General features: G+C 50.1%; 1 protein-coding gene across 1 annotated transcript in view; it reads right to left on the minus strand.

Moving 5' to 3' along the window:
• Nucleotides 1-20,503, minus strand: part of KDR (kinase insert domain receptor) — a 52,070-nt gene extending 31,567 nt beyond the window's left edge. The window contains exons 1-11 of the mRNA XM_038769279.1: nt 20,301-20,503; nt 17,313-17,406; nt 13,104-13,300; nt 7,914-8,044; nt 6,536-6,704; nt 5,429-5,568; nt 4,363-4,540; nt 3,575-3,689; nt 3,300-3,463; nt 1,597-1,753; nt 156-279 (exon numbers count right to left, since the gene is read on the minus strand). Of these exons, the coding sequence (XP_038625207.1) occupies nt 156-279; nt 1,597-1,753; nt 3,300-3,463; nt 3,575-3,689; nt 4,363-4,540; nt 5,429-5,568; nt 6,536-6,704; nt 7,914-8,044; nt 13,104-13,300; nt 17,313-17,406; nt 20,301-20,427 (1,596 nt within the window). The 5' untranslated portion in view covers nt 20,428-20,503. The remainder of the gene's footprint in view (nt 1-155; nt 280-1,596; nt 1,754-3,299; nt 3,464-3,574; nt 3,690-4,362; nt 4,541-5,428; nt 5,569-6,535; nt 6,705-7,913; nt 8,045-13,103; nt 13,301-17,312; nt 17,407-20,300) is intronic.
• Between the last annotated feature and the right edge of the window lie 5,600 nt (nt 20,504-26,103).

A 26,103-nucleotide genomic window follows, 5' to 3' on the forward strand; every position in this document is an offset into this window, starting at 1 on the left:
ACCAAATGCGCTCACATTGTTAAAATAAATGAGCTGAGGGTTCATGTATCCACACGGGATTCTTCCCCCCACGGCCAAGGGCACCGATCCACTAATAAGGGACATTTGGTCTCGTGATCGGAGACTGGCCCGGAAGCCAAGAGTTTCCGACTCACCTTGTTCTTGTTGTCGATCACGACAAACTGGTTCTTGTTGACCTTGATCCGGTTGCCCCCGTTGCTGTCGGTTATGTTTCTCCACTCTCTGCAGGCGTAGGGCTGGCTCGCTAGCCCCACGGAGCTGCCGGGAAGCCAGAAGAGGGCTTAAAGCAGACAGCCCAGTGGACTACGCTTTCTACAGGGATGGGACACTTACTGAGTGCCGAGAACTGGATGTGGTGGGACAGGGACACTATCCGATCTATTTATCCTGGAACGATCTCAGCACTGAGCATGATACTTTGTATACGATATGTGGTTCGTAAAAAATGTTACTTCTATTCTAGTAAAGGAAAAAGACACACACACACAAAGAACTTACAGTCTAGTGGAGGAGACAAATAGAGAGAAGGTTAACACGGGTGGGGGGGACTAAGATAAAAAGCAAGGTGAAAACTGGGAAGGGCAAGGGAAGGGAAAAATGAATAAATGTGTGAAGACCTAAGCAGATACAAAGCAGACACCTAATCAATCAATGATGTTTACTGAGCACTTGCTCCACTAAGTGCTTGAGAGTTACAGTGGGGTAAGTAGTTTCAATCTACCGGTGGTGGACTTGATCAGAGAAGACTTCCAGATGGAGGTAGGATTTACGGCAGTGATTACGGGGAGAATGGTGATTTGGCAAATTGGAAGGGGTAGAGAGTAACAGGAAGGCGAAAAGTTTTAAACAAATGGCTGGGGGAAGGACAATGAAAAGTGCACCGGCTTGGGAATCAGGATACCTGGGTTCTACTCCCGGGTCGGCTCTTGGCCTGCTGCGTGACCTTGGGTAAGTCACTTTACCGCTTAACCTCCCCATCTGTAAAATGGGGATAAGCTAGGACTGTTTGAGGATCAAAGGCGATCACTGGCAAGGAAAGGTGACCAAACAAGACCTCTTGTCACCCCAGGTCCGGAGGAAGCCCGGGTCTTCCGCCCCGGCCTGGGTCGACCCATCCCGGACGCTGCAGGGGAATGGTTCTTCAGGGACCGGACCTCCATCCACAAAGGGATGGAGTCGATTGAGTTCAGGGGCGGACGGAGCCCGCCTCGCTCCTTGAAGGATCGGCCTGAGGATAGCAGCCGGGGGATGGGGAGGAAATAGCAGCCCCCGGGAGGAGGAAGCTAGCGGAGCCTTTCGAAAACAACAACAGGAAAGTGGGATGCGCGGGAGGAGGGATTTGGGGAGGATGTCGGGCCCGGTGTCCAAGCTTGATAAGGCTTGGGGGGCTTCGCTATCGCTCCCTCGCATCGCCCGGCCGCGCTTCCTCCGAGGGAGGGGCTCCCGCCCAGATCGGGGGTCGCGTCACGTCCAGCGGCCGGCCGGGATCTGCTCCCGGGAGAGTCGGCTCACCCCAATACACCGCTCTGGGGGTGCTGGCTCCGGTGGGGGCAGGGGGCACGGGCCCGTGCTCACCTGGGGTTGAAGGTGCAGTCTTCCTCCAGCTGCCAGAACCAGCGGATGTGGATGGGGGGTGGTACGGCATAGACCGTGCAGGTCAGCGTCTGCGTGGTGCCGTAGGGGTAGGAATCCACGGGGGCAACCAGCAACTTCTCGCCAATCTGCGGGGGGACTGTGGGAGGCGGACACCGTCGTGACAGGGGCCTGATAACTTGGTGGGTGGCAAAGAGATGGCAGAGCCCACCGGGAACCAATTCCTGCTGCCACCCTTCCCGCCTCCCAACCTCTATGCCCCCCACCTCTGGGCCCGGTGGGAAGTGATAATCCAGTGACCGCTCATTCAGTCGTATTTATTGAGCACTGACTGTGTGCCGAGCACCGTACTAAGCACTTGGAAGACTTCAATGAACGCATTCCCTGCCCTAACCACAATCCCATAGCTCTTGTCCCAACAGGCAGCCAAGGGGCCTAGTGAATAAAGTACAAATCAGAGGATCTGGGTTCTAATCCCAGCTCCACCACTCACCTGCTGTGGGACCTTGGGCAAGTCACTTCCCTTTTCTGGGCCTCAGTTTCCTCAATTGCAAAATGGGGATTCAATACCTATTCTCCCTCTTACTTGGACTCTGAGCCCCATGCGTGGCTGGGATTCTATCAGGCCCGATTAACTGTATCTACCCCAGTGCTTAGAACAGTGCTTGACACATAGTACAGTAAGTGCTTAACAAATACCATTTGAAAAAACAAAAAACAAACAATTGAACAAACAAAAAAAAAGGTGCTGGGGCTTGGGAGTCAGGGGACCTGGATTCAAATCCCAGTTCTGCTACTGGTCTGCTGTGTGACCTTGGGCCAGTCAATTTATCCTCTCTGGGCTTCAGCTTTTTTATCTAGCTATCAGCCAATCAATGGTATATATTGAGCAATTATTTTGTGAAAAGTACTGTATTACTACTGTGCTGTACTACTGTACCGAACTACTTACATTAATGTCAACTGAACTCAATTAATGTTATTATGTTGCCAACTTGTACTTCCCAAGCGCTTAGTACAGTGCTCTGCACACAGTAAGCGCTCAATAAATACGATTGAATGAGTGAATGAATGAATGTCTGTCTCCCTCTCTAGATTGTAAGCTCAACGTGGGCAGGGAATGTGTCTGTTCAATTGTTAAATTGTAGTCTCCCAAGCTCTTAGTACAGTGCTCTGAACACAGTAAGTGCTCAATAGATACGACTGACTGAAATCCAATTGACTTGGGAGAGTACAATGCTGCTGTTCTGCTGAGTGACCTTGGGTAAGTCTCTTCACTTCTCTGGGCCTCGGTTACCTCATCTGGAAAATGAGGATTGAGACGGTGAGCCCCATGTGGGGCAGGGATTGTGTCCAACTCGATTATCTTGTACCCACCTCAGTGCTTAGTACAGTGTCTGGCACATAGTGCTTAACAAGTACCAAAATTATTATTATTATTATTCAATAAACATGATTGAATGAATTAACGTAAGTAAGTGAGAGCGTAAGTGTGTGCAGAGCACTGTCCTAAGTGCCTGGGAGATTACAGTGCAACAGAGTTGGTAGACACACTCCCTGCTTTCAAGGAGCTTACAGTTTAGGTGGGTAGAGATTACGAGAAATTAGAGCTGGGGGAGGTCGCGGACTGTAAGGATGTGTTCAGAAGTGCCGATCTTGGGAGAGGGAAGCGGAGGAGAACTCACCGTTCACCATCAGGGAGACCTCGTGACTCTGTCGTTCCTTGGTGACGGGGTTGGTGAGGGTGACGGTGTAATTCCCCGCATCCCTTTCGCTCGCTTCGACGATCGTGAGCACGGGACCCACGCGCACGGTGGGGTTGGAGTTGATGACTCTCCCGTTCTTGTACCTGAGGGAACCCGGCGGGGCGCCGGGGGAGGGACTCAGCCTTCCTCCGCACCCCCATCTCGCCCCGCCATGGCCCGGTTGGCTTCCGAGGTGGCCGACCCGGGGTGCTTACCATTTGATTTCCGGAGGAGGGTACCCGATGAACCGTGCGGGGATTCGCACCCGCTCTCCGACCTTGACTTCCGCCAGGGACTCCATCCGGCTGTCGAAGGCAATGAAGGGTTTTTCTGAAAGACAGGAAGAGTTGGATTTGAAACGCCAGCCCAGGCGCGTGGGGTGCTTCTCCGTCGCATCATCCTCCACGTGACCCTCGGGCACCACCAGCTCCGATACAGCTCTGGTTTGGCCGCCTTTGGCCGATTTGCAAGCGCTGGGGATGGGCGTGTGGCTCAGACGCCGTCCCCGGCCCGCATGGGGCTTGTGTTCTACGAGGAGGGAGATTGGGTTTCTTAGCCCTGTTTTACAGATAAAGGAGCCAAGACCCAGAGAGGCAAAGTGACTCGCCTGAGGTCACACAGCAGGCCGTGGACAGGGCCGGGACTCGGGCCTGGGTCTCTGGACTCTCAAACCCGGAGCCTTTGCATCGAGCTATCCCGAAGGTAGGGGCTCTTGACCCCCGTACAGGGGCAACCAACTAGCCAAAGCAAGGCCGAAAGCCTCCACGGGACTGCAGGCCAAATTGCAATTTGGGGCTCTCAGCTAGCAGGGGAGGGGGGTCAGCCAGGCAATCATATTTATTGAGCGCTTACTGCGTGCACTGTTCTAAGTGCTTGAGAGAGTCCAATTCAACAATCAATGGATGCATTTTCTGCCCACAGTGAGATCACGGTTTAGAGCAGGGAGTCCCACCTAAGTGGCTTGGGGGAGAGGGCTGCAGCCGGCCCCGGGGCGGCCCCTCACCGTGGACGGTGACGAACGTGGTGTCGTTCTTGGTCATCAGCCCGCTGGACGCCACGCAGATGTAGTAGCCCTGGTCGGCCCGGGCCACGCGGTCGATGGTCAGCGTGCTCAGGAACTTCTTCAGCTCGCTCCCCATGTGCGTCTTCAGGTCTCGTGTCACCGGCTTCCTGGCCTGAAACTGGACGCGGTCTCCTGTCAGTTCCCAGTGGAATTCTGTCTAATAATGATGGCGGCTCTTCTCCACAACCCCATAGGAGCACTTACCTACATGACTTTAAATTCGGGTGCTTCCCCTAATTTATTTTTTTGCAATTTATTTTCATGCATGACTCCCTCACTAGACTGGACGCTTTAAGCGCTTACTACGTGCCAAGTACTGTTCTAACCGCAGGGGTAGTTTCAACTTAATCAGGTTGGACACAGGCCCCGTCCTACAAGGGGGCTCACAACCTTAATCCCCATTTGACAGACGAGGTAATTGAGGCCCAGAGAAGGGAGGTAACTTGCCCAAGGGCACACAGCAGACAGGTGGCAGAGCCAGGATTAGAACCCAAGTCCTTTTGACTCCGAGTCCTGTGCTCTAACCACTAAGTCACGCTGCTTCTCCTTTAGGGCAGAGATCCTGTCTACTCACTTTACTATTCTCTCCTAAATGCTTAGCACATTGCTCTGCACACAATAGGCTTGTAAGAGCGGGCAGGGGGCAGCTGCTACAAGCAGCATGGCAGCATGGCATAGTGGACAGAGCATAGACCTGAGAGCCAGTAGGTCATGGGTTCTAATCTCAGCTCCTTCACCTGTCCGCTGTGTGACCTTGAGCAAGTCACTTCACTTCTCTGGGCCTCAGTTACCTCATCTGTAAAATGGGAATTGCGAGTGGGAGCCACGTGGGATAAGAACTGTATCCAACCCTATTTACTTGTATCCACCCCAGTGCTTAGTACAGTGTCTGGTAAGGGCTTAACAAATACCACAATTATTATTATTATTGTTAAGGAGAAAACGGCCGCCAAAGAGGAGTCGGTGGAAGGGGCCGGAGGCCCGGCTGGCAGGGAAGGGACGTCACCTTGGCCGACGGATATTCCCAGCGGAAGTCGATCCCGACGTTTGGCTCAGTCTTGGCTGTGCAGTTGAGGACGAGTTTCTCTCCCACGGCCAGCTCCACCCGGGGTGAGGGGGTCAGGGCCAACTCGTAAATCTTGTACCCTGGAGGAAGAAAGAGGGGCAAGCCAAGAGTGAGAGAATAATAACAATAATAATGGCATTTATTAAGCGCTTACTATGTGCAAAGCACTGTTCGAAGCGCTGGGGAGGTTACAAGGTGATCAGGTTGTCCCACGGGGGGCTTACAGTCTTTATTTCCTATTTTACAGATGAGGAGAGACAGAGAGACAGGAACTGACAGAGAGAAGCCCGTGGCGGAGTCGATGCCACCCCGTGCTCCCGTCCCCGGAAGCCCCGTGGCTCCCAAATGCGATTTCCCATCTCAGCAGCCTGCGACCCCAAAGTACAAATTCCTGTTTCGGCAGCGAGGGTCTGGAGCTCGGGACCACACGATGACTTTCCTGAGCTGTCGGCGCTGCTTTGGACACACGACCCTGGCTGGGACCAGGCCTCAGGAAGCTCTCCCCTTCTTCAAAGACTTCAGGGAAGCCCGTCTCCTCCAGGAAGACTTCTCTGATCGCCACATCCACCCAGCAGCCGCCCAAAGCGCTCTGAGCCCCCAGCCCTTCCCGTCAAGCCCAGCTCAGGGTGTGAGGCTTCGCTTTCGCTGAAAGCCTTCCCACAGAGTTCCACGAGTTCGACTCTCACTTACTACTGATGTTGGACTAGGGAGTGATATTGAAGTTATTTCCCTCTAGACTGTCAGCTCGATAGGGGCTGGGAATGTGCCTGCTAATTAATAAACAATAATAATAATAATATTTGTTGAGCACTTATTATATACTAAGCACTGGGGTGGATACTTGCGCTGCACTTCCCCAAGTGCTTAGAACAGTACTCTGCACATAGTAAGTGCTCGATAAATATGATTTATTTACCGATTTCAGAGCTTAATTAACGTAGGTTATTATGGATTCCCTCGCTTGATCACTCTACTCATCTACCCACACTCCGGCCCACGTAGGCCCCGAGTTGGAAGGGGCACAGGCTGCCCCCGAACTTGTCTCACCTACAACCGCGACAATGAACATGCGGGACTGATAGCTCTCTTCGTTGATCTTGGCTTCGCAGGAGACCATGCCGGCGTAGCTGATCATGTAGCTGGGGATGGTGAACCCCGTCCGTCTGTCCCAGGAAATCTTGTCGCCGTCCGGAATGAACCGTTTTTCGGGGTACCTCTGGGGGAAGAAAAAGAAAAGAATAGTGAGGTCGGTGACCAACCCGCAGAGTGGGAAGGGCCACCTCGGGGGTGGCTTGTTTCGTGCGGGATTACTTTTTGATTCAATTACCCATCTTGGCCCTTTCTAAAATGTGCTGTTTTACCCCAGAATATTTCCTAGTGGGGCCATAAGCTGACCCAGAAATCCAACCTAGAGAAGCAGTGATCTAGTGGAAAAAGCACGGATGTCGGAGTCAGGGAACCTGGGTTCTAATCCAGGCTCTTGCTTACTGTGTGACTTTGGCCAAGTCACCTGGGCTTCAGTTTCCTCATCTGTAAAATGGGAATTCAGTACCGGTTTTCCCTCCTACTTAGGCTGAGAGAAGCAGTGTTGTCCAGTGGACAGTGCACAGGACTGGAAGTCATGGGATCTGGGTTCTCATCCCGGCCCCACCCTTGCCTGGTGTGTGATTTAACTTCTCTGAGCCTCGGTCTCCGCGTGTGCAAGATGGAGATCAAATACCGATTCTCTTTCCTGCTTAGACTGTGGGTCCCATGTGGGACGATAATAATAGCGGTGAGGTTTGTTAAGTGCTTACTATGCCCCAGGCGCTGTACTAAGTGCTGGGGCGGATCCGCACAAACTGGGTTGGGCACAGCCCCTGTCCGACGTGGGGCTCGAAGTCTCAATCCCAGATGAGGTAAATGAGGCCCAGAGAAGTGAAGCGACTTGCCCCGGGTCACACAGCAGACGAGCGGCGGAGCCGGGATGAGAACCCGTGACCTTCCGACTCCCAGGGCTGGGCTCTGTCTGCTAGGCCATGCTGGGATGGGGAATGTGTTGGATGTGATTGGATCTACCCCGGGAAAAGACATATAGTACGTGATTGACAAATGCCATAATAATAATAACAATATATAATTAATACAATATATTATAAAGGCATATAATTTATAATTTAACCCAACAATATATAATTAATACAATATATTATAATAGCATATAATTTATAATTTAATCCAACAATATATTAACAATAATAATAAGAAGGAGAAGAACCTAGTACAGTGCTCTGCACACAGTAAGCACCCAACATACACAATTGATTCCCACTTCCCTCCGGCCTGAGGAGAAGAGCCCGAGCGGCCCCGCGACCACGTCCCAGGCATCCTGAACGTGCCCACCGCCCAGGGGGTGGTGAGGAGGCCTGGTCACACGGGCCCTTACCGCGTACAGCGACACGTTGAGGTTGGCTGTGGAGCCGAGACACGGGACGACCACCGTCTTGTTCTTGTTCTCGGTGATGTAGATGACGGTGTGCTGGTCGCTCACGGAAGTGGTGAACGGCGACCTGTAATCTGGAGCAGGATCGGGAGGTCCTCAGTCCAGGCGACCCAGGGGCCGGGGGCCGCTGGAACCCAACTCACGTCCCAGATGTCAAGAGACCGCGCCGCACAGCCCTCTCTCTGAATCCCCCGGCGTTTCAGCCGGTGGTATTTACTGAGCGCAGTGCACCATACTAAATTCCTGCGCTACCAGCCAAGAACAGGTCCTCGTCCCCACAACAAGGACCTTAGCAAATGCCATCATCATCATCATCAATCGTATTTATTGAGTGCTTACTGTGTGCAGAGCACTGGACTAAGCGCTTGGGAAGTACAAGTTGGCAACATATAGAGACAGTCCCTACCTAACAGTGGGCTCACAGTCTAAAAGGGGGAGACAGAGAACAAAACGAAACATACTAACAAAATAAAATAGAATAGATATGTACAAGTAAAATAAATAAATAAATAGAGTAACAAATATGTACAAACATATATACATAGATATATATACATATACATACATATATACATATCGCTATTATTGTTATTACTTCTTTGGGCTTCAGTTCCCTCACTTGTAAAATGGGGATTGAGACTGTGAGCCCCACGTGGGACACGGGCTGTCTCCACCTCGATCATCTTGCATCTATCTCAGCGCTTAGTACTGTGCCTGGCACATAGTAAGTGCTTAATAAATACCGTAAAAAAAAAATACCAGAACAGTAATGCTATCGATTCAGTGCCTAGGAACAATAGGAAGAATAACAGAAGCACAGGATATGCTCAAATAGATCTCAGCACACAGCAGGCCCCCAGCAGACACCACCGAAAGGATGAGCCCCTGATCTAGATCAAAAGCATCACTAAACTGTAAACTCCTTGAGGACAGCGAGCATGTCTCCTAACGCTACTGAGCTCTCTCAAGCACTTAGCACAGTGCTCTACGAAGACTAAGTGCACCCTACATCCGACTGACAGCACGGTTTCATTCGGCACGCTATCATTTTGACGACAGAACCCACGCCTCCCTTCCACCTAAAGCAAAATATTTTCTGTAGCTCCGGGAGACGTCTTTTCACGTGCCTCGGGCCCTTCCTGCTCGGGGAGGAGGAAATCAAGGGACCTGGGGGAGCGATTTCTAAAGTTCGTCTAGCGTGACTGAGCGCAGGAAATAAATCTTTATCACCTGAGGCTCCCAGACCAAAATTCCCGGCAAGCCCAATGGCTCCGCGTTTCACAGACATGCCTGCTGCTACAGTTGATCAAGAGTATTTAGGGGGCACCCACTCTGTGCTTGCCCAGTGTTGAAAGTAATCAATCAATCGTATTTATTGAGCGCTTACTGTGTGCAAAGCACTGTACTAAGCGCTTGGGAAGTACAAGTTGGCAACATATAATAATGGTATTTGTTAAGCACTTACTACGTGCCAGGAACTGTACTAAGCACTGGGTTGGATACAAGCAAATCAAGTTGGACAGCAAATCCTGTCCCATGTGGACCTCACAGTCTCAACCCCCACTTTATAGAGGAGATAACTGAGGCACAGAGAAGTGAAGCGACTTGCCCCTGGTCACACAGCAGACAAGTGGTGGAGCCGGGATGAGTACCCATGACCTCCTGACTCCCGTGCTCTATCTGCTACGTCACGCTGCTTCTCCGGTATAACAGAGTTAGATTGTAAGCTCACTGTGGGCAGGGAGTCTGCCAACTCTGTTGTATTGTACTCTCCAAAGCATTTGGTACAGTGCTCCGCACACAGTAAGTGCTCAATAAATACCACTGACTAGAAGACACAATTCTGTTCCTTGTGGGTGGGGATCACTTTAAACCTCGTCTTTTGTATTGCACTCTTTCGAGCGCTTTGCGCAGTATGCTGCAAAGGAAGCACCCGATAAATACCATTGATTGACTCGGTCCTTGTCTCTTATCAATCAATCAATCATATTTATTGAGCGCTTACTATGTGCAGAGCACTGTACTAAGCGCTTGGGAAGTACAAATTGGCAACATATAGAGACAGTCCCTACCCAACATTGGGCTCACAGTCTAAAAGTCTCTTATGGGGCTCGCAGTCCTTATGGATGAGAAAGCGCTGTCATAATACAGCAGGGAATTTTGATACATATAGACATACGGCAGGAGGTTGTGAGCGGTAATTTACTGAGCGCTTACTGTGTGCAGAGCACTCTACTAAGCGCTTAAGTTCGGGTACGCGGCTGGGAGGGGACGACTTGGGGAGAAGAGAAAATGAAAGGGGGAAAACCGGACTGTTTTTCCGCTTAGAAGAAATAATTCCATGAAATAGCCACCTCACAGTCTCCCTACCCAGGACTAAGTCCTCCCTGGATTCCTAATTCTTAAGCAACCCATGTCTTATCTGGACCCGTCTCTTCCCAGATTCTCCCCGTTGGGAAACAGCCTCCATCAGTTCAAAGCAAAGAAGAATTCCAAGCTTCTGAACTGCATCCGTGACTTTGACATTAAATGCCAGGAGGCTCCCATTCTTGTTTTCCTCTGCAATTGGCACTGTTTTCCCACTGACCTGGAGATCTGAAGGAGGAAGAGGCCTTTGGAATGCTAGAGCCACAGGACAAACTAGCCAAGCACCTCGTCTATCTCACCACCGACCCCTCGCCCACATCCTGCCTCTGGTCTGGTACACCCTCCCTCTTCATATCCGACAGACTCACTCTCCCCACCTTCAAAGCCTTACTGAAGGCACGTTTCCTCCAAGAGGCCCTCCCTGACTAACCCCTCATTTCCCCTTTTCCCACTCCCTTCTGCGTCATCCTGATTTGCTCCCTTTATTCACTCCTCCCTCAGCCCCTCAGCATTTATGGCCACATCCGTCACTTCTTTATCATATTCATGTCTGTCTCCCACTCTGGACTGTGAGCTCGTTGTGGGCAGGGAATGTGTCTACCAACTCTGTTGTATTGTACTCTCCCAAGTGCTTAGTACAGTACCCTGAGAAATATGATTGATTGAGCACCTGGGACATGGATATCACGGCTATATAATATACATATGCATTATATATATGCATATATACGCACACACACACACACACATATATATATATATATGCCAGTGTGAAGCAGCATAGCCTAGGAGCACAGGCTTGTAAATCAGAGGTCCTGGGTTCTAATCCCAGTTCTTCCACTTATCTGCTATGTGACCTTGGGCAAAGCACTTCACTTTTCCACGCCTCAGTCTCTCATGTGTAAAATGGGGATTAAGACCGTAAGCTGCACGTAGGACACGGACTGTGCCCAACCTGATTAGCTTGTGTCTACCCCAGCGCCAAGTACAGTGCCTGGCACATATTAAGTGCTTAACAAATACCTTGAAAAAAGATTATCGGTTCCTTCCTCTCCCCCTCGTCCCCCTCTCCATCCCCCCCATCTTACCTCCTTCCCTTCCCCACAGCACCTGTATATGTGTATATATGTTTGTACATATTTATTACTCTATTTATTTATTTTACTTGTACCTATTTATTCTATTTATTTTATTTTGTTAGTATGTTTGGTTTTGGTTCTCTGTCTCCCCCTTTTAGACTGTGAGCCCACTGTTGGGTAGGGACTGTATATGTTGCCAACTTGTACTTCCCAAGCGCTTAGTACAGTGCTCTGCACACAGTAAGCGCTCAATAAATACGATTGATTGATTGATTGACTTAAGGGCAGGGATTGAGTCTTCTGACTTGACTGTACTCTCCCAAGTGCTCAGCACAATGGTCTGCATGCACAGGGCAAGAATCATGACATCTGAATCTGAACACCATTCTGTTTTCCTCTAGCGTCTCCAAAGTTGAAACATTGAAAAAAGAGGAGGAGCTGTCATTCCCTCCTTACCTCTGACGCTCCATCAATGAGAGCAATAAACAGCTCTCTGAAAGTCACCCAGTCTCTAAGGATGCACCTTACCTGGCCATCTCTGACGATACCAATAAGAATGTCAGATATATAATTGCCCAACCCCTAAACCAAAGAACTCCGTTTCTGTGTAGACGGAACTTTTCACATCTTTTAGTCAAACTGCTATTTTCCTCTTCACTTTCTCCCCAAATAATAATTATAATGCTTGTCAGGGGAGGAGTGAGGCCTTTAAACTGGGTCTCCTACCTCCCAGCTCTCTTTCCAGCAGGCCACACAGCCCCCTCTGCAAAAGTTCTCCTTTCCATCTCTCTGTCTCTTTCTGTCTCTCTCTCAAGTTCACTTGAAATCCTCCTCAGATCAGTGACAGGGACCCTCTGCCCCCACATCCCTTCCAGTAGCTGGGAGGGTCCCCTAGGCTTCAGAGAAAACATCCAGCAAAGAAAAAGTTGGCATGTGGACAAAACTCCAAGTTAAATTAAAGGGCTACCCGGCCACTTATGGAGGAACTTTTTTTTTAAAATTGTATTTGTTGAGCAATTATTCTGTAGCAGGAGCCCATTGTTGGGTAGGGACCATCTCTATATGTTGCCAACTTGTACTTCCCAAGTGCTTAGTACAGTGCTCTGCACACAGTAAGTGCTCAATAAATACGATTGAATGAATGAATGAATGAATGAATAAAAAGTGCTGTTGGACACAGGTTGGACACAGTCCCTGTCCCCCTGTCCCCCATTAATCCCCATATAACAGATGGGGTAACTGAAGCCCAGAGAAGTGAACTGACTTGCCCGAGGTCATACAGCAGGTAAATGGCAAGTCTTCTGTGTGACCTGGGGCAAGTCACTTTACTTCTCTGGGCCTTAGTTACCTCATCCGGAAACTGGGGATTAAGACTGTGAGCCCCATGAGGGACAGGACTGTTGCCAACCTGATCGTCTTCTATCTACTTCAGCGCTTAGAACAGCACCACAACTATTAATTATTATTGTTATTATTAGTGTGTATCTACCCCAGCGCTTAGTCCAGTGCCTGGCACATAATAAGCGCTTGACAAATCCCATAAAAAGCAAAACAAAAAATCGCTCCAGGTGCGTACACATCTGATACGCTGCTTGCCCGGAGTAACGCGTGACGTCAGGAGGGGAAGAGTCGCCGGTATCGTCGAGGGTCGTCAGGGGAGGGATTTTTCCGGGCCGCCCTCACCTACCTTGAACGTAGACGTAAATGCTGGCCTCCAGCTGGACGTCTCGGTAGAGGCACCTGTAGGCTCCGGTATCGTTTCCCGCCACTTTGGCAATGGTGAGCGTCTTGCAGAAGGGGCCGTCGCTGCATTCGGTCACCTCGACCCGGTTTTCGGGGCTACTGTGGTTGTTTGGCCACAGCCAGTCCAGATCTCTTTGGCCCCTGGGGAGGGGAATTAGGATGAAAGATGCCGTAAGTTTGCTTTTCCAAATCATTAGAGCGTAAGCTCCTTGTGGGCAGGAAACGGGGTTTGTGTGGCTACTGCACCTTCCCAAGCACTGAACTAAGTGCCTCGCAATCAGTGGCACTACTGTTGGTACTACTGCTGGAATGGTTTGTGTTTCAGAGATGTAACATGGTCTAGTGGAAGGAGCACAGGCCTGGGAGCAAAAGGAGTTAGATTCTAATCCTGGCTCTGTCAGGTACCTGCTTTGGGACGTTGGGCAAGTCAATTCACTTCTCTGGGCCTCAGTTCCCTCATCTGCAAAATGGGGATTGATACCTGCTTTCCCCACCTAGAGTGTGAGCCTGTGTATCGACCCCAGCGCTTAGTACAGTGCACAGAGCACTGCAGCATACAGTAAGAGCCTCAATACCACATTTACTATTCTTAAACCCTGTTCCAAGCGATGGCCCAAAATATCAGATGGGAGTCTCACCTTAGGGACGTGCCTAGAGACTCGCCGTAGTGAATGCTCCTGTCAAAGAGATTCAGGCCACCCCCATGGAAGAGAAGGTTATCCAAGAATGGGGAGGACATTTCAGGATCTGAGAGATAAAGTCGGATGGTCTATGTGGGGAAATCTCTTATCTTAGCAAAAGTGAAGGGAGGAGGCTGAACTAATTCTTCCATTATTCGAGACAAAACTACCCTGCCTCTCTCAATCTTAAAACTTGTCCACTGCTTGCTGGGATAATCTCCATCCATCAGAATCATCTACTTCCCTCGTCCCCCTCTCCATCCCCTCCGTCTTACCTCCTTCCCTTCCCCACAGCACCTGTATATATGTATATATGTTCGTACATATTTATTACTCTATTTATTTATTTATTTTACTTGTACCTATCTATTCTATTTATTTTATTTTGTTAATATGTTTGGTTTTGTTCTCTGTCTCCCCCTTCTAGACTGTGAGCCCACTGTTGGGTAGGGACCGTCTCCATATGTTGCCGACTTGTACTTCCCAAGCGCTTAGTCCAGTGCTCTGCACACAGTAAGCACTCAATAAATACGATTGATTGATTGATTGAATGGGGAGAATTTTGGTACAGCCATTGGGCAAAACCATCAACGCTCTCTTAAAAATTTCTTTTTGCTGAGCCTCTCTTTATCTGTCACCCTACCTTTGCTTTATAACCCCTGGATCATCATTATTATTAATCATAATAATTATTATTATCATTATTATTATACTTGTTAAGGGCTTACTATGTGCCAAGCACTACTAAGCTTTGGGGTGGACACAGGGTGGAGAGAGTGCCTGTCCCACAAGATGCTCACGATACAACTGAGGGAGTAGGATTTAATCCCCATTTTACAGATGAGGAAATGGAGGCACAGAGAAGGTAAGTGACTTGTCCTAGGTCAAAAAGCAGACAAGTGGCAGAGCTGGAATCAGGAGCCAGACCCTGGCTGGAGTTGAAAACACTGGGGGCCCTGAGGACCATAGTTTCCACTTCTCTCATCTCTGCCGGGAAGGGGACAGAATCCCATCCTTCTGTCTGATCCAGGTGGAGGGTTTTCCCAAAATCAGCAGTGGGGACTTCCTGCCAGGCAGAGGAGGGAGAGGATTTCTAGGACATCCAAGACAGAGGGTAAAGTTATCAGGCAGCAGGATGTTTTATCCAAGAACCCGACTTCAATCAGGGCATTTTTAGCCGTCAGTCCTCCCTAGTAGGGGAGGGCAGGGATAACGTGACTTGTTTCACCATGGCCGCATGGAAATAGCACAGGCCTGGGAGTGAGAGGGCCTGGGTTCTAATCCTGCCTTTGCCATTTATCTGTTGTGTGACCTCTGGCAAGTCACTTAACTTCTCTGTGCCTCAGCTACTTCATTTGTAAAATGAGGATTAAGACTGTGAGCCCCATGTGGGACAGGACTGTGTCCAACCTGATTGTTCCGTATCTATCTCGGCGCTTAGAACAGTGCCTGGCATATAGTAAAAAGCTTAACAGGTACCATTAAAAAAACCAACAAAACCCCGCAAAATCTGTATTCATCCCAGTGCTTAGTCTGGAACAATCACGCCCAGTTAATAACATTGATTCGGAAGGAAGATGAGGTAGGTCTGAACTCTAAATTTAGAGAGGGGTTTTGAAGAGGAGATAGAGAGTCATAAGGGAGAGTTGCTAGAGCACTTCCCTGAGTTTTATGCCACTGTCAAGGTAATAATAATAATTATGGTATGTGTTAAGCACTTACTATGTGTCGGCACTGTAAATAATAATAATAATAATGGCATTTATTAAGGGCTTACTATGTGCAAAGCATGTTCTAAGCGCTGGGGAGGTTACAAGGTGATCAGGTTGTCCCACGGAGGGCTCACAGTCTTAATCCCCATTTTACAGATGAGGTCACTGAGGCACAGAGAAGTTAAGTGACTTGCCCAAAGTCACACGGCTGACAAGTGGCGGTGCCGGCATTTGAACCCATGACCTCTGACTCCAAAGCCCGTGCTCTTTCCACTGAGCCACGCTGCTTGTCTGTACTAAGCATTGGGGTTGATACAAGCTAATCATGTCAGACACAGTCCCTGTCTCCCATGGGACTCCCAGTCTAAGTAAGAGGGAGTGGGGTTCGATCCCCATTTTATAGATAAGGACATTGAGTCACAGAGATGTTAAGTGACTCGCCCAAGGTCGCACAGTAGGCAAGTGGCCGAGCTGGTTTTGGGACCCAGGCCCCCTCACTCCCAAGCCCGTACTCTTTCCAGGCCACGCTTGTATTTAGAAATGTCCCCTTAGAAGCATGTCACTGAGTGACAACGCTCAGGCAGTAGGAAGGATTTTTTTCCTGCTGTCCTGATACCTTAGAGGGTACAGTGCTTTGCACACAGTAGGAGCTGAATGAATTGCTCACACCTTCCCTTCTGCCTCCCTCCCCCTTCACGCCTGGCAGACCACAGTCCTCCCCATCTTCAAAGTCCTTTTGAACTCACTTCTCCTCCAGGAGGTCTTCCCTGATTAATCTCCCATCTCCACACCCTATATCCTTCCCCAGCTACTACCACATCACTTCCACATCACCTAAGCACTCGGGGCCTTCCTCCCTCCTGTAGCACTTACGTACATACCTTCGAACTCTGCTTCTTCTCTCTACCGTATTTTTTAAAACGATATTTTAAAAATGATATTTAAGTTAGTGATTATTATGTGCCAAGCACTCTACTAAGCACTGGGGAACATACAAGACAACCAGACACTGTTCTGTGGCCCACAAGGGGCTCGCGGTCTAGGTAAGAGGGAGAACAGGTACTGGAACAGGTACAGGAGAACAGGTACAGGAGCTCACCTCCTCCAGGAGGCCTTCCCAGACTGAGCCCCTTCCTTCCTCTCCCCCTCGTCCCCCTCTCCATCCCCCCATCTTACCTCCTTCCCTTCCCCACAGCACCTGTATATATGTATATATGTTTGTACATATTTATTACTCTATTTATTTATTTATTTTACTTGTACATATCTATTCTATTTATTTTATTTTGTTAGTATGTTTGGTTTTGTTCTCTGTCTCCCCCTTTTAGACTGTGAGCCCAATGTTGGGTAGGGACTGTCTCTATATGTTGCCAATTTGTACTTCCCAAGCGCTTAGTACAGTGCTCTGCACATAGTAAGCGCTCTATAAATACGATTGATGATGATGATGATGGAATCCCCATTTTACCAATGGGGAAACCGAAGCACAACGAGGAGATTGCCTACGGTCACACAGCAGGCAGGTGGAAGAACCAGGATTAGAACCCAGGTCTCCCAATTCCCAGGACGGTGCTCTTTTCACCAGGCCAGGCTATCTGTAAGTTATCGGAGGGTCCATCTTCCTCGCTGGACTGTGAGATCCTTGAGGACGGGGAATCGTGCCTACTAATTCTAGCATTTTCTCCGGGGTGCTCGGTATAGTATTCTGCCTAATAAATACTCTCGATTAACCAGTGGCCACAGACCAAAATGGGCTCTCACCTGCAGGTGATCTGCAGAGTCGCGTTGACCATGACGGTGAGCATGTCCTTCTGGATGCTGAGACTCGGCCGGTCCGGGGTGACACCGAGCCCCCCTGGAAGACAAATCCGAGAAATAGGCCGTGGTTGTGCCGCAGATGGGAGCTTGTGCCACGATTTTAACACATCCCCCCCACCTCAACACTTGACTAGCTCATTGTGGAAGATGTGGGGGGGTTCCCCTTCCCCCTCCACCGTTCCCCGCTGGAGCCGACGAGCCTCTTCATAACAGGAAGAATGGGCAGATGGTCCGCAGCTAGCCGAGAGGCCGGCCAATTCACGGAGCGAGGGTGGAGTTCCTGTTTTCTTACCCTGCCAACTTCAAGGTCTTTACAAAAGGATGTGGGACATTGAAATAGAGTGAACCTTCACCTGTGATCTCAGCCCCTGGGGAGAGGTCTCGGGTGGTTTTCTTCCCAAGAGGTGGCCGCGCCAGAAGGCCCAGATTGCTGATTAATGAAATCGGCCTGGAATTTTTGCCGAGTTCATCTTTGTGGGATGGGTTGGGGGGGGGGGGTTGGGGGCCCCACCTCGTTTCCTTTCGGGCCCGCTCTAATGTGTTTCCTCCACAAGCTCAACAAGGGTGTCGACAGAGTCAGTCGGCAACGGAAAGGGGCGGGGGGACCGGAGTGGAAGAGGCTCACACGACTTGGCGTTGATTTCGGCCTCTTCGGTCCGGAGATGCCAACCGAAAAAATGGGGGCACGTTGGCGGCGGGGAGCCGACGTGTTGGCAGAGGGAATCCTGAGCTTTGACTCACGTCTCGCCTCACGTCAGCCCCATCACAGGAAACCTGAACACTCATTCGCAAGAATCATGGCGCATTTCCCGCATGGAACCCGGTGATCAGGAAACTAAGACCTCCATCATCTTTTAGTAAACTGACTCTCAGGATTCCTGGCTAACAGGCCAGAAACACCAAGGAGTTCTCAACAGAACAACTTGCTGGAAGCAATGTCAACGCCCTAATCTACTTAACTAACATACCTCAGGGGACTTGGGAATGCCATTAATTAGTGCTGGGTCTGTATCTAGGGAAAAGGCAACTGAGAAGGTACTGCGGGGAAGTCCATTCAGATTCACAGCCAACTTGGATAATCCAGCCCCCCTCCTCATAACTACCCTTTCCCTTCCTCTCCCCTTCCCCCTCGTCCCCACCAAGCTCATCTACGGGGCTTCTTATGACTTAAATATCTGGAAAATTGCCTCAGACCTCTACTTCCCCCAGCCCATGCGGAGACAGAGCCTCGCAGAACAATAGCGTGGCAAAGAAAAAGGAAATTGGGCGTGGGCCAGGGAATCTCAGAGCCCGGGATGTGGACGACAGGGTGGCCAACCAGCGGTTGGTTGTTGCGAACGCTTTAATTAAGAAGGGATTAATTGTCTCTGCCCTGAGCGTGAAAACGATGCATGACATAACCACATCCCAATCAAACGCCAAACTGTCCGGGGGAACTAGAGTGTAACTTTCCCAAGCTGGAGCTGGGGTGGAGGGTGGGAAGTGGCGAGGTGGAAATCAGGTTAGGTCAGGATTCCTTTTGAGTTGAGCCCAAAACATAGGACGATCCAGATTTTCTTCTAGGTTGGAACTAGGGGGAAAAGAAAACATCCCCCCCAAACCAAGGGCACCTCAAAGGGATGCTGCGAAATAGCCATAACTTCTGGTTCATTCACTCCCCTTCCTTAAAATACTAAATCCATTGTTCTCCAGTAAGTATGAGTTAACAGAAATGGCCAGCTGATTACATGCATCGACACCACCTCTAACTGAACACTTTCTGTTCCGATACGTAACTGTATCGTGGGCATTTTCACTCTGTTGGATCTAAATTCCCTGTATATAGAGCACTGAGGGGGCTGGATGAAGAACTTTGTACTACGTTGTTTGAATATACCATCGCCCGTGTCTCAAGCCTGGTGGCACCATTAATGAATTAATTAACCCTGATTGTCTTCTAGACTGCTGGGGAGGCGCGGGGGGCGGGGGCAGTCAACGGTGGTGCTGTCTTGAGCTACCAAAGATCCCAATTAATTTCCCAATCCTAAATAAACCCATTCTGGCCCTCTTATACCAGACCCCGGGCTGTCTCCTTCCCGCTTACACGAAACTATCACCTTTCTGGGATGGACTGACCATAGTTTGGGCCCAGGCTGGCAAACGGCCTTAACAGCAGGAGCTACGGGAAGTTTCTTGGTGTGTGACTCCTCGGGGAGAGGTGTCTGCCAAGAAACTCTCGAATCTCTAGCTCATCCTCTAGACGGTAAGCTCTTTGGGGGCAAGGGATGGGTCAACCATCTCTGTTACACTGTACGCTCCCAAGTACTTAGCGCAAGCGTTCTGCGCACAACAAGTGCTCAATAAACCCCATTGATTGACTGATTGATTATGAAATCCCCATCTGGGTAATTTAGGCTGACCCCTGCTCCCCCGTCCTTCATGGAGCACGTTGGCCTCCGCCCTGAACTTAGTCCTGTCCACTCGTTGAGGGGAGAGGGGGTGTAGAAGCCCTACTTTGGGAACTACAGAGAAGCAGTGTGGCTTTGTGGAAAGAGCCCGGGCTTGGGAATCAGAGGACGTGGGTTCTAATCCCGTCTCTGCCACTGTTCTGCTGTGTGACCTTGGGCGAGGCACTTTGCTTCTCTGGGCCCAAGTTCCCTCATCTGCGAAATGGGGATGAAGACTGTGAGCCCCACGTGGGACAAGCTGATGACCCTGTATCTCCCCCAGGGCTCAGAACGGTGCTGGGCACATAGTAAGCGCTTAACAGATACCTCCCTCATCATCATGACGGAGGGGAAATGGCAAATCCCTACCCCTCTCATCTCCGCATGGGCGACAGACCCCCTAAAAAGCGCTGAAGACCCTAACCTCCGCGGGGTCTTCTGGGGGTGTCCCCTCCGCCCCCCCCCCCCACCCCCCCACCGGTCTGGTCCGGTCGGGCCCCCCTACCTGCCGCCTCCTGGACGTCCGGGCCGAGCCCCGAGCCCGGCCCCAGCCCCGGCTCCGACCCCAGCCCCAGCCCCAGCCCCAGGCCCAGGCCCAGGAGCAGCATCGTCACCGCCGGCTGCCGCTCCATCCTTTCCGAGGGTCCTGTCCCCCGGGGCAGCGCAGGGGGCCACAGCCGGGGGCGGCCCGGGGCCCGGGAGGGACACTTGGGAGACTCCGGCCCGGGGACCACGGGGCAGAGGGGGAGGAGGGCAGAGGGGGAGGAGGGCAGAGGAGGAGGAGGGCAGAGGAGGAGGGCAGAAGAAGAGAGCAGAGGAGGAGGGCAGAGGAGGAGGGCTGAGGAGGAGGGCAGAGGAGGAGGGCAGAGGAGAAGGGCAGAGGAGGAGGGCAGGGGGGCACAGAAGGAGGAGGAGGAGGGCAGAGGAGGAGGGCAGAGAAGGGCAGAGGAGGAGGCCAGAGGAGGAGGGCAGAGGAGAAGGGCAGAGGAGCAGGCCGGAGGAGGAGGGCAGAGGAGAAGGGCAGAGGAGAAGGGCAGAGGAGAAGAGCAGAGGAGAAGAGCAGAGGAGAAGGGCAGAGGAGGAGGGCAGAGGAGGAGGGCAGAGGAGGAGGAGGAGGAGGGTAGAGGAGAAGGGCAAAGGAGGAGGGCAGAGGAGGGCAGATGAGGAGGAGGAGGAGGGCAGAGGAGGAGGGCAGAGGAGAAGGGCAGAGGAGGAGGGCAAAGGAGGGGGTTCAGAGGAGGAGGAGGAGGGCAGAGGAGCTGCTTGGCTGAGGCTGGGCACGGTGAACCGTGCGCTGGGGGCCGGCCGGCCGGCGGCTGTTCTTGTGCGCTGAGGGGGCGGGCCTCCCCCCGGCCCCCGCCCCCGGCCCCGCCCCCGGCCCCGCAGGGACCACCCTAACCCTAACCCCCTAGCCCCCTAACCCCCTAACCCTCTCCTGGGCCGCCCAGCGCAGCCCACTGGCCCCCCGACCCCCTGGGGCCCCCTGGAAGCCGGTCAGGGTCCCCGGCCCGATGGCCTGCGCTTCCCTGGGCGCCTTGGTGCCCCCTCTTACCATCCCTCCCTTGGGGCCTCCCCCCCGCCCTTCGGGGGGCTCCAGCCTGCAGCCCCCCGCCCCATTCACTCCGTCATTCCGTCGTATTCATCGAGCGCTTACTGGCCGCACGGCACTGGACTAAGCGCTTGGAAAGTACAATTCAGCCACAAAGAGGGACAATCCCTGCCCACGACGGGCTCACAGTCCAGAAGGGGGGGAGATAGGCATCAAAACAAGTAGACAGGCATCAATAGAAATAAATAGAATTAGCCCTATATACACATATATCCCGGCTCTGCCACGTGTCTGCTGTGTGACCTTGGGCAAGTCACTTCACTTCTCTGAGCCTCAGTTCCCTCATCAGGAAAATGGGGATTAAGACTGTGAGCCCCACGTGGGACAACCTGATCTCTTTGTACCCCCCCCAGCGCTTAGAACAGTGCTTTGCACATAGTAAGCGCTTAACAAATGTCATCATTTTATATATATGATGACATATACATCAAGCACTGATATATATATATCATCGGACTCTGGGCCTCGCTGATCCACACTAGCTGGCCCCGAGGGTCCCACCCTGGTCCTCTGCCACCCCCCACCCCTTTTAGACTGTGAGCCCACTGTTGGGTAGGGACTGTCTCTATATGTTGCCAACTTGGACTTCCCAAGCGCTTAGTACAGTGCTCTGCACACAGTAAGCGCTCAATAAATACGATTAATTGATTGACCCATCACCGTCCAACAGACACCGCCGACCCTCCCCGATTATAATCATGATCTCTGTTAAGCGCTCACTATGTGCCAGGCGCCGTACTAAGCGATGGGGTGGAGAGAAGCCAATCGGGTTGGACACAGTCCCTGACCCACGTGGGGCTCACAGTCTCGATCCCACTTTTACAGATGAGGGAACTGAGGCCCAAGGAAGTGAAATGACTCACCCAAGGTCACACAGCTTTGCACACAGTAAGCGCTTAATAAATGCTATCATTATTATTATTGAGTACTTACAGGGTGCAGAGAACTGTACTAAATCGATCATTGTACCCTCTCCAGCGCTTAGAACAGTGCTTTGCACATAGTAAGCACTTAATAAATGCTATCATTATTATTATTGAGGACTTACAGGGTGCAGAGAACTGTACTAAATCGATCATATTTACTGAGCGCTTACTGGGTGCACAGCGTAGTACTAAAAGCTTGGGAAAGTACAATACAATAGAGTTTGTGGACGGGATACCTGCCCACAAGGAGCTTACCATCTTCGGGGGGAAGGCAGACACTAAAATTGATTATGGGTAGGGAAAATAGTAGAGTGCACTTGGGAGAGAAAGCAATAGAGTAAATAGACATGATCTCTCTCTCCTCAATTATGTCTCCAATCAATCAATCATCAATCAATCGTATTTATTGAGCGCTTACTGTGTGCAGAGCACTGTACTAAGCGCTTGGGAAGTACAAGTTGGCAACATATAGAGACGGTCCCTACCCAATTTAGGCTCACAGTCTAGTCTCCAATAATTACTCTAGTTTCCCAACTAGTTTGTACAGTGCTCTGCACAAAGCAAATAAACAACAGCAATAATAATAATAATAATGGCATTTTTAAGCACTCACCACATGCCAAGCACTCTGCAAAGCCCTGGAGTAGATAGAATGCAATTCAATCCCGGTCCCCGCTCACAGCCTAATAGACAGGGAGGACGGGCATTTAATCCTCATTTTACAGATGAGGAAACTGAGGCACAGAGAAGTGATTTGCCCAAGGTCACGCAGCAAATACCCCTGATTTATTTCCCCTGCCCAGTCCAAAAAGAGTGAGTGGTTCCCGCGTCATCCGGACAGCGACTAGAGTGGTGTTTACAGATTTGCCGTCGTTCCCCCTGGGGTGAGATCAAACTGTTGAGATTACCGCGAAGAGCGAACCCAACTCCTCGACAAAGGACGATTTTTATGTGTCCACCGTGTTGAAGGGGGCCGTGGGTCAGTCATCAGTCTTTTCAGCCTCACCCTTCTCTGAGATAAAGTTCCCCAGCTACACGAAGGTGTTGGAAAACTCCGAGTCGATTCCGTTTGGCCGTTCGGAGCCTTTAGGGGGGTTCCCCAGGACCTTAAAGGGAACCAGCATCCATCCCTCCGGCCAATAAATAGGCCTCCCCAGCAGTCACCTTGCGGTCACCCAATATCTACAGATAAAAAGGTTTAGGCTACGAACTTTTCAAATGCGCTTCCCCGCATCTTCTTGGAACCCTGTGGGCATAAGTGAGCATAAAATAGGGTCAGCCTTTAAAGGAACCAACAAATTCCTATTGCTATCATCATCATAATAATAATGATGGCATTTGTTAAGCGCGTACTATGTGCAAAGCACTGTTCTAAGCGCTGGGGGGATACAAGGTGATCAGGTTGTCCCGCGTGGGGCTTACAGTCATCATCCCCATTTTACAGATAAAAAGGGAAGCTGAGTTTCTAGCCCTCTTAGGCTAAAAACTGGGCATCCTGGAAATTATTCCAGGCCCCAAGTCGGGCTGAAACAGTAGTAGTAGTCGCGGTATTTATTAAGCACTTACTATGTGACACAAGCAAATCGGATTGGACGCAGTCCCTGTCCTAGGTGGGGCTCACCGTCTCTAGCCCCATTTTACAGAGGAGGTAACTGAGGCCCAGGGAAGTAAAATCATCAATCGTATTTATTGAGCGCTTACTGTGTGCAGAACACTGTACTAAGCGCTTGGGAAGTACAAGTTGGCAACATATAGAGACAGTCCCTACCCAACAGTGGGCTCACAGTCTAATGACTTGCCTGAAGTCACACAGCCGACAAGTGGTGGAGCCAGGATTAGAACCCATGACCTTATGATTCCCAGGCCTGTGCTCTATCCACTTTGCCATTCTGCTTCTGTTAGTACTATCGCTAGTACTACTAGCAGTAATTGTAGTAGGAGCAGTAGCAGTAGTACTATTACTAGTAGTAGTGATACTCAGTGATGTAGTAGCAGGAGTAATATTGGTAGTTATTGAGCACTCGCTGGGTGCAAGGCACTGTACTAAGCTCTCGGGAAATTACAAAAGAAACAGAAGACACTTTCCCTACCCACAAGGAGCTTACCCTCTAATAGGGAGAGTGAAGTGTATATATATATATATCTATATATCTATATATATATATATATGTATATATATATATGTATATATTTGTATTTGTACAATGTATATTTGTATATATGTATATATGTTTGTACATATTTATTACTCTATTTTACCTGTACATATCTATTCTATTTATTTTATTTTGTTAGTATGTTTGGTTTTGTTCTCTGTCTCCCCCTTTTAGACTGTGAGCCCACTGTTGGGTAGGGACTGTATATGTTGCCAACTTGTACTTCCCAAGCGCTTAGTACAGTGCTCTGCACACAGTAAGCGCTCAATAAATATGATTGATTGATTGATTTTTTGAAGTGGGCATTGGCTCCGCATTATCATCATCATCATCATTGGTTTTTTTAAGGGTGGAGTCTGTGCTCAATACTATGTTACCTCTAGGGCAGATATAAAATAAATAGATTGGTTACAGTCCCTGTCCCATCTGAGGTCCATAGGGAGGGAGAACAGTTATTTAATTCCTATTTTACAGATGAGGACCTGAGGTACACAACAATAATATCTTGTATTTGCATTGCTCTTCTACTTTTCCAAAATGCTTTAACATTAGTGATCTCATTTTATCCTCACCTCACCCCTGGGAGGTAGGGATAATGTTATCCCTATTTTTAAGATAGAAGATTGAGCCCTAGAGAGGTTAAGTGACTTGTCCAAGGTCAATCAGCAGGCTGGTGGCAGAGCTGGAACTAGAACCCAGGTGTGATTCCCACCAAATCCTGCCACATCCAATGGCCTCTACTCCATCCTAAGCTTCCTTGACATCATAGATACATTTGACATTGGGGACCACCCCCTTCTGCTGGAAACATTATCCCAAATCCCTCAAGATTCAGTCTGGATCCCCTTCTAGTCTCCACCTACCCCTAATTTCTTGGAGAACTCATTCGTACGCACAACTTCAACTACCGTCTCCACAGAGATGATTCCCAAATCTACTTCCCCAGCCCTGACTTCTTTCCTTTTTTAAAAATAAAAGGATATCAATCAATCAATCAATCGTATTTATTGAGCGCTTACTCTGTGCAGAGCACTGTACTAAGCGCTTGGGAAGTACAAATTGGCAACATCCGTTAAGCACATAATACGTGCCAGGCAGTGAACTAAGCACTGAAATTCTAGTTAAGAACTAATTTGGGAAAATTAGTTTGGACGCAATCCCTGTCTCACATAGGGCTTACAGTCTTAATCTTCATTTTATAGATGAGGTAACCGAGGCACAGGTAATTTAAGTGACTTGTCCAAGGCCGCAGATGGGGTGGAGCTGGACTTGAACCCAGGTCTTCAGACTCCCAGGGCGTAGTGGAAAGTCTCTTTACTTCTCCACTGCAGTCAATCAATCAATCAGTTGTATTTATTGAGCATTTACCATGTGCAGACCACTGTACTAAGCACTTGGGAGAGTACAATATAACAGAGTTGGTAGATACAGTCCCCGCCCACAGTGAGCCTACAGTCTAGAGGGGGAGACAGACATTAATATAAATAAATCAATTACAGATATGTACATACGTGCTGCGGGGCTGGGGAGCAAATCAGGGTGACTCGGAAGGGAGTGGGAGAAGTGGAAATGAGGGCTTAGTCAGGGAAGGCCTCTTGGAGACTGTGAGCCCACTGC

Source organism: Tachyglossus aculeatus, chromosome X5 (assembly GCF_015852505.1).
Source record: "Tachyglossus aculeatus isolate mTacAcu1 chromosome X5, mTacAcu1.pri, whole genome shotgun sequence".
NCBI lineage: Eukaryota > Metazoa > Chordata > Mammalia > Monotremata > Tachyglossidae > Tachyglossus > Tachyglossus aculeatus.